This window comes from Ipomoea triloba, chromosome 8 (assembly GCF_003576645.1).
Source record: "Ipomoea triloba cultivar NCNSP0323 chromosome 8, ASM357664v1".
NCBI classification, from domain to species: domain Eukaryota; kingdom Viridiplantae; phylum Streptophyta; class Magnoliopsida; order Solanales; family Convolvulaceae; genus Ipomoea; species Ipomoea triloba.
Genome location: NC_044923.1, coordinates 16476311 through 16484606, shown reverse-complemented (window position 1 = coordinate 16484606; position 8296 = coordinate 16476311). Strand labels below are relative to the sequence as shown.

The following is an 8296-nucleotide window of genomic DNA, read 5'->3' as shown; positions in this document are numbered from 1 at the left end:
CTGACTTTTAAAAAAAACTCTCTAAAAGGTTGAATTGTATACCACTAAACATATAAGTTCTTAAAGGTCTTTAAAAATCCATGAACGAAAATCACGATTGAATACACCCCTAAGGTACAAATGACTAAATTGAACAAAAGGCAATTAAACCCATTTTCTTTGGCAAATTGGATTAGAAAAATATTACCATCGAAAAATATCCTATATGGTTTTACATCTAACTTAAACAATCGTAATCAAAGGTTTGGGGATTTCGTGTTTGACGGACTCTTCCTTTGCTTTCTCCTTGTGATTGTAATTCTCGCACTCTCTTCAGTCTTCATTTGTGAGGTTGAGACGGTTGTGGAAAGGTTTAAATCCATACAACAAACACTGCCTATTATATATATTTCTTTTCAAAGATGAAAGGTAAGCTGGTTTCAGTTAGTTGGAATTCCATTAGTTTTTGAAAATTGGACTTTTTACGTTGACCATAACTCTCTGAGTATTGAGGCCTCTGTTTCAAATATACTTTCTTCAACACTAATTCAACTTCAATAAGAGGCATTAAAAAACATATCTCTCCATGGATTTTTTTTCAAACCATGCATTGCAGTATTCTGAACAACAGTCAAAGTTGAAAAAAAAAAAGTACCTAACACTTCCAAGTGAAAAAAGTACCTAACACTTCCAAGTGTTTATATCAAGTGAAAAACATTAATCTGTAATTCTGTATTAGAAGTGCGTCAGTCGGATCAACAACACAACTAGCATGTTTACAATTAAAGACGGATCCGAGGACAAATATATACAGTACAAAAATTGTACACCTACGTTCTTTTAAACATCTAATAGTGAGACTATGAGGATTAGTGTTATCTGATTTGGTGCATGACAAGTTTCTGAAAATATAAGCCCCACCTACAAGTGATGACTATATATACCTTGGGCGTTTCTTCTTATCCGGCGTAGCATGCACTTGGGTTTTCGTCCCATATGTTTTGAGTTGAAAGTTCTCGAAGGCCTCTGACACAGCTCCCACCTGTACGATTTTATCAAAACTTAGAGAATGGTGGTAAAAAAAAATAATGTGACTTCTCTATTTTCCTCAGTAAGAAACGGGGAAAAAAGAAAATGTTAGCATGGACCAGATCAGGCTTTTTGGAGTAAACTCTAACGATCATGTCCTGATAAAATGCTGGAAGCAAGTGACTGACACGATCATCTTTGATATGAAACTTCTCATTACTTTCAAAATCCTGAAAAGAACAAACATTAAATCCGTGTGGCATTTATTAGACATATATAAGCTCCACCTGCGAACATTATACTTCGTATTATATTTACAATTACAAAAGTATAAATCAGCTAAGCTACTTATTAAGCACCAAATAGTTTTCAGGACCACTTCAGGTAATGGGTTTCTTTTCAAATAGAGCTTAGAATAATCCTAACTTCATCACTGGGGTTTGATACTGAAGGGAAGGGGTCTTTAGTATTCTTACCTTCTTTGAACAAGATACAACCTATTCTAATTTCTAAACAATAACTAATGCTCAACCTTCCTAGATAAAAATCTAAACAAACTCTTCTGGTCCATACTAGTATCAGTAGGCAAAAAGAAACACCTAAGAAAACCAGATAACACAGATGAGGAAGGAATTGAAATACCTTGAAAAAATTGATGCTGGATTGGAGAAATGGGAGATCATGAAAAAAGCAGAATAGAAAGAGTATGATTTAGATGGCAGTACAAGACAATCACTGGTTATGAGAGTGCATAGTAAATGCATCCTAGATATGGTCTTCCTACTGTACATACCATTCAAGCGGATTTTTTCTTCCACGAGTCAAATCAATTTTGACATTAGTTACAACGATATCTTCCTCCTTTAGCATAGGTGCACTTCCATCAGAATTCTGCATGATAGAGAAAGGTCCATTAGAGACTGCACTGATGGCAATTGGCGCAAACTATAGACACCATAGCAAGTGAATGTTGCAGACCTGGGAACAAATTATATCTTGAGAAGTGACATTTTTGAAATGCTCCAGCTTCTCCTTTGGTACAGCAAACTCATTACAGAACTATTGAACATTTAAAAAATACTTCAGGACTTGCCTTATAGTTAGCTTGAAACAGTATTTAGAGACTGAAGAAGTGATAATAGAACCACTGATCAACAACTTTTATCTGCACCTGTCTTTTCTCAAGTGTATACCTGGTACAAATCCCTTCTTCGAATTCTAAGGATGAGATCTCTGGATTCCTTCAGTTCTTGACAAGAACTGGTTTCAATAGTTTTCACTATCGTGTCATCTAACTGTAATATGCAGGCATTAAGAGACCATAGTTTTAAGATATTCAACAAAGTGAATGGATTAAGACAAGTAATAGGCAAATCCAACCTGCCAGTATTCAGATGGTTCATCAATATAGGATGTGATTTTAAGAGAATTATTTGCCTTTACCAGGGCATCAACAATCATTAGTTCAATAGCCTGAAAAAGGAACAAAAATAAAGAATTAAATGGTTAGAGCATATAAGTAGCAATCTGTCCAAATTGGAAAAAATTTTATTTATGAATTATGAGTCACCTTCACTTTTGCATGCATATAAACTGTTCGATGCAAATCAGCCCGTGTATAAAATAGCTTGTGGATTGTAAGATCTGAGCAAAATGATCAAATTATTATTATTAATTGAATTTTTTTTTTTTAAAAAACCTCAACTGAAAACCAGTGGCAATAAAGGGATTGTCCTATTCAGGTGAGGGAATAGAAGCAAGTACTAACATTCCTTTGCGCGGTAGCATATCTCATTGTCCATAACCCTCATTGTGTCGAAAATTCTAAATGAGCAGGGTAACAGCTCTTTAGGATTGCTTCTTAAGGGTATAAATTGATTGAAATTAAATTCAAATAGTATTTCATTCTTATAGGTAAGAAAATTCAAGGCCCTCATTAAGTATTTCAGAAATCTTGATAGAAGTAGGGCAAGGGTACAAATTTTACACCTTTCAAACTGGAAATTGCAACCAAGACCACAAGCCCGAGAGTCACGGATTATATAATCAAATCTGAAAGAACATTAATGACCTGTAACTCTTTAAGAATTATTATGAGTGTGAAGTCACATCAAAAGAAAGTCATAAGCAGATTGTTACTTGTCAACATCTATGCCATTGCGCCCATTAGCAACAATATCATACAAGAATTGCTTTTCTTTCAAGTTCTGTGTAGGAAAAGACCGAAAAGCGGGTTAGAACATACTGTACATTATTTACTAAGTGGTAAAAATGATTTTTATTCAATATATGCCCCATAGCAATTTACTTACATTAGATTGATCACTCTCAGAAGCAATTATCATTTCCTGCATTGGTAACAAGACGTACATGATGATGCAATGAGAAGGTAAAAACTATGGTTCTCTAACATAAAGCAATCAAGAGTAAATCTAAAAGGGAAACAAAAACAATAAAAGCAAAAAAAACAAGAGACTCCAAAACAAGTGCCCCAGAGTCCAGTTGCTATACAAAAGACATCAAAGAGATGGAACAAGGGGAAAATAAAACACAAAACAAAACAAAACAAAGAAATAAGAGGTAAGAGTACAAAAACAAATGAAAAGCAGATAAAGCCAGAGAGAGGAAATATAATTGACAAACAAACCTTCACTTTCTTATGTTTCTCAGAATCAATGTCAATGGTATGTTTATCAACAATGTAGTCTATCATCTTCAAAGACATATCTTCATGGGACCTTGATAAATTTCATTTATAATAAGAGTTAATTAAGATGACTACATTGAGATATGAAAATAGTATGTTTCCATGGATGATGGATATAGATCAAAGAATACTTGTTATATAGAAAAAAGTGAAGAAAATCGTATACATAAATAACAAAGCAGATCAAATGGTTAGAGAATTCGCTCTTGGATCAAATCTTTGTGTTTGTCTTATGTATGGAGACAATCCAATTTATTTTAGGGAACAGTATAGAAATACCATTTGATGCCATTAAGAACTCGAGGAAGAAATTCACGCTCAAACGTGTGGCTGAATGGCCCATGACCGACATCATGCAGTAATCCTAGATACAACCAAGAAAAACATAAGAAGAATTTAGTTGAAGAAAAATTGTTTGAAGAGCAGTAAATGGATTTACCAGCAAGTTTCACTGTCTGAACATCAAATGGATCAATGCCAAGCTCTGAACCCTACAAGGACAACATGCATGCACTATGAATGGTCTATGCAACAACATGCTTAGAATAATAGCAAAACATGAATATAATCTCACTTGACTGGCTTTAAGTCTGTTTATAGCATCACTAGCCAGCCAATAGACACCAAGTGAATGCTCAAAGCGAGAGTGCACAGCCCCCGGGTAAACAAAGTAAGTAAGGCCTACACACAAAGATGAAGCTGACTTGGTCACATAGTATTGTGACACATAAAACAGAGCATATAATGGAATTAATGAAGGCATGAACTTCTTGACAGAAGACATTATTGTAGCACATGGAACAACATTTGATGCAAAGACCAAATAATTATCTCCCATAAACCAGATACTCATCACACAACAGAATCAAATAGCTTCTTAAATAAGTTACCATATTGGCATCAAGCAGAAGACTTTCACATATATTTGGAAAATTAATGAGCAATATCCTTTACCAATTAAGGCGTATGTTTAGATTGAATGAATAACAGGATGGACAGTATTTGTACATTAGTGATCAATCACATAAGCACTGTGTGAGCAATTTTACTTAAAAGCTAGAAATATTTTCATTTTAAAGCTCACACCTTCCAGGATTTAGAATTGCAGAAATTTAAAGTATCACTTTTTAGATACAAGTGAATACTGAACGATAAAAATTGACAACGCACCAAGTTGCTTCAAATCCCGAAGCCTGTACTACAACAAGAGAAAAAAAAATGTTAGTAAAAAAAAAAAAAAAAAAAAAAAAAAAAAAAATCTGTTGCATACTGCAAAGTGGGAAAGGAACTAAGGAAGAGAATTCCAGAACGATTAAACTTGCCTCTGAAACTGTTCTGTATCCACAAACTTCAGAGAAAGCTGCAATTAGTGGAAATCATAAATTCATAAGTACTAAAACTGTGAAAATTTTAGATCCAAGTAATAGAATGTATGCTTGCAGCTGGTAGCTCTTCTCTATTTTTTTTCACTATTGAGACAACTTTCCTTTAGTTACTCAGCATTCACACTTCTGACATGAGCTTTTTTTTTTTTGAGAATTCCTCCGAGCATTAAATGAAACAAAACATGTACCTTAAAAGACAACTTAATTCAAAGCGATGTATTCTCATTATATAAAATACTGTTGACTTCCAATAAAAATATAATCAGAACAGAAGCTAAATAGAATATTCTGTAAAACAATTTCGAGGACAGAAGCAAGCTTCCCGCAACACACGTGCAAGTAAATGTTTATAAAAAATGTGCACCTAAAATTTTTTTAACATCTAAAAATTAATATTCGTTTCCATGTCTAGTCGTTTTCACTGATCATTCCCCAAGGAAGAATTTAACCAAAAAAAAACATACAAAATACAATCAACCGAGTGTTCTGTATTTTCAAATATCTTCACTCTAATCACTTCACAAATAGAACTAATTTAATTTAAACAATCATTACTTAAAGCATAGATTTACGTCTAAAATTCATACAAAGTAGCGTATAAGGCAGGCAGGCAGGCATGCATGATCAATAAAATGATTAAAATCCTCCTCCTATTCACATTCACACTTGTCATTTCGTATACGCCAGTGCAGTCTCCAACCGAAATCGAAAGCTCAGAAACAAAACCGACAACCTCGAATTATCAACCGCTCTTAACTTTCAACAGTTCAAACATTTACAAAAAGCAGGAATTCAAAACATATATAATAAACGGTCACAGGCATGCAAAAAGCATAAAAACGGAGTTTGGAGAAGCGTACAGGATCGAGATAGATGTTTCCGTGAACGTTATCGTAAACTTGCTTGGAGAATCGGCGATCATCGGCAGGCAAGGAGTAACTGTAGCTCGGAAGGGCGTCGTTGCTGCAAGCTACCATTTCTGATCTTCTTCGAGGAAACCGCTGCAGAGAGGTTCTAGAGACAGAGAGAAAACTCGCGCTTTCTGTTTCGGCGGAGGGGTTTGAAGTTCGAAATGATAGAATGCGGTTGCGTGTCATCTATATATATTCAGAGGAGGAGACGCAGTGTTGAGGTCAGAGAAAGGGAGAGGGAGAGGCGTCGGGTACAGGAATTTTGGAGTAGTGGTGAAGTGATGCCGCCAGAACAAAATAATAAAAAGGTTCTCTCCACGCGAGGATGCCAGCGCGTGCCATGACGTGTTAACCGCCGCCTCATGAGTTTTATGGAGTGAATTGCACTTAAGCAATATCACACGGTTACTCACATTTTAATAGAGGCCACATCTTTAGGGTGGTGGCGTGGTGGATAATGGCTAGTGGCTAGTGCCAGTTTTTTTTTTTTTTTTTTTTTTTTTTTTNTTTTTTTTTTTTTTTTTCTATTTTCTTTATACATTCAACCTACTTGAGGATTAATCTTAAACTCCCAGAATTTCTATTCAAAGGTGCTTAAAGAGATAAACTGTGAATCACCTAATAGTCTATGCATAAAATGTTTTCAGAGTAAATTGTCATTTTGGTCCACTGACTATAAAGATCCTCTTAATTGCAGTCCACGACTTTCAAAAGTGTTAATTGCATACCTTGACTATTCAATTTTTGTCAATTTTGGTCACTCCGGTCAAATTGCTGGCCAAATCTCACTGGAATTTCCTAAACCCTAAAATAACAAGGGTATTTTGGTCATTTCACATTATTGTCTTCTTCTCCGGCGACCTCCCACTTTTTCTGGAATTTTTCCGGCGACGCCTAATACGTAACAACATGATTTTTTTTAATGTAATAAGTTCTCTCCATAGTCCATACTTCATTATTTTATTGGGGGATTTGAAAATCGAAAGAATAGAAATCTCAAAGCCTCGCACAGTAAAACATAGATCTCAAAATTTTTACCAGAGCATTGAAAAGTAATCTAATACGGCAACTAATTTCACAATGGCGAAGCAAGAGTCATCTATGGCGTCGCTGTGGCACCACCGGCATTTCGGGCTCTGTAGGCACTGAGATTTAGACTCGATGTCGCCGCAGTCGGGTTGTAGGTTGCGAATGATGACCCGACGGATCCCCAGAGGTTTTCGGATCTGATCGGAGACGGCAACGTTTACCGGCGATAGAAAGGCGAAGAGAACAACTAAACAGAAAATAATGAAGTGTTTAACGGAGAGTGACATTTTTGCAGAGAAAGGGAAGAAAGCGTCGTGCGGAATGGCAAATAATGTGCCTAGGAGTGATGTCGTCGATCTGCGACTCTGTTCATCGTGAAGGCGTCACCGGAAAAATGCAAGAAAAAGTGGGAGGTTGCCGGAGAAGAAGACAAGAATGTGAAATGACCAAAATACCCTTGTTATTTTAGGGTTTAGGAAATTCCGCTGAGATTTTGTTGGCAATTTGGCTGGAGTGACCAAAATTGACAAAAATTGGATAGTCAGGTTATGCAATTAACACTTTTGAAAGTCGTGGACTGCAATTAAGAGGACCCTTATAGTCAGTGGACCAAAATGGCAATTTGCTCAAAGTTTTCATCACCTCTTGAGAATTTTTTTGGACTTCTCAATCAATGACTCTTCATGTCTTTTCACCTTGTTATTGGAGCAGGACTTTTAAGGTGACCCTTGAGCCATTGAGATAAGCCTCGTGTAGTTGTGCTAAACTTTATTTAATTTGTTGATTGTTTGACATTTTTAGTTTTTAAAATTATTTTTGGTGTCAATTAAAATATTTATTAATATGCATGTATTTAGGATTATATTGTTACAATTTTAGATATTGATGATCTTATTGAGACTAGTTCCACCATAGATCGGGTATAAGAATATAGAACGGGGTAGAAAAATAACAATCTTATTATCAAAGCGTGAGGCCCAATAAAAATATATACAAAGTCCGAGATACTGACCCAAATAAAATAAATAACTCAAGCTAAGAAACTAGTAAATAAATAGAGCTAAATATATTACTAAGGGTTTGGTCCAGGTATGCTAGTAGGACGGAGGAGAGCCGACCACTTGACCAGAGGAGTAGCTGTGTCTTGAGGTGTGTCTTATACGGACCAACTCGCCCCCCCCCCCCATACTGTCAGTAGCCTATCCTGAGCCACCCATGTNAAACCAACTCCCCCCCCCCCCCCCATACTGTCAGTA

General features: G+C 35.7%; 1 protein-coding gene across 1 annotated transcript; it reads right to left on the bottom strand.

Annotated features, from left to right (window-relative positions):
* Positions 1 to 648: 648 nt before the first annotated feature.
* Positions 649 to 6342, bottom strand: LOC116027472 (deoxynucleoside triphosphate triphosphohydrolase SAMHD1 homolog). The gene is made up of 19 exons (XM_031269125.1): positions 5961 to 6342; positions 5038 to 5075; positions 4886 to 4908; positions 4290 to 4396; positions 4155 to 4206; positions 3995 to 4079; positions 3656 to 3746; positions 3321 to 3356; positions 3148 to 3215; positions 2998 to 3060; positions 2777 to 2832; positions 2579 to 2652; positions 2389 to 2481; positions 2202 to 2303; positions 1987 to 2067; positions 1802 to 1899; positions 1651 to 1666; positions 1128 to 1238; positions 649 to 1021 (listed from the first exon to the last, which is right to left on the bottom strand). Exons 1-19 carry the CDS (start codon positions 6195 to 6197, stop codon positions 914 to 916), a joined length of 1539 nt encoding a protein of 512 aa, XP_031124985.1. The 5' UTR covers positions 6198 to 6342; the 3' UTR covers positions 649 to 913.
* Positions 6343 to 8296: the final 1954 nt, after the last annotated feature.

Coding starts and splice junctions, on each gene's coding strand:
- LOC116027472 (XM_031269125.1), bottom strand. CDS start 6,197: ATGACACGCAACCGCATTCTATCATTTCGAACTTCAAACCCCTCCGCC. Junction 4,080..4,154: donor TCAGACAGTGAAACTTGCTG/GTAAATCCATTT, acceptor GGTTGTATCTAG/GATTACTGCATGATGTCGGT. Junction 1,022..1,127: donor ACTCCAAAAAGCCTGATCTG/GTCCATGCTAAC, acceptor AAAATCGTACAG/GTGGGAGCTGTGTCAGAGGC.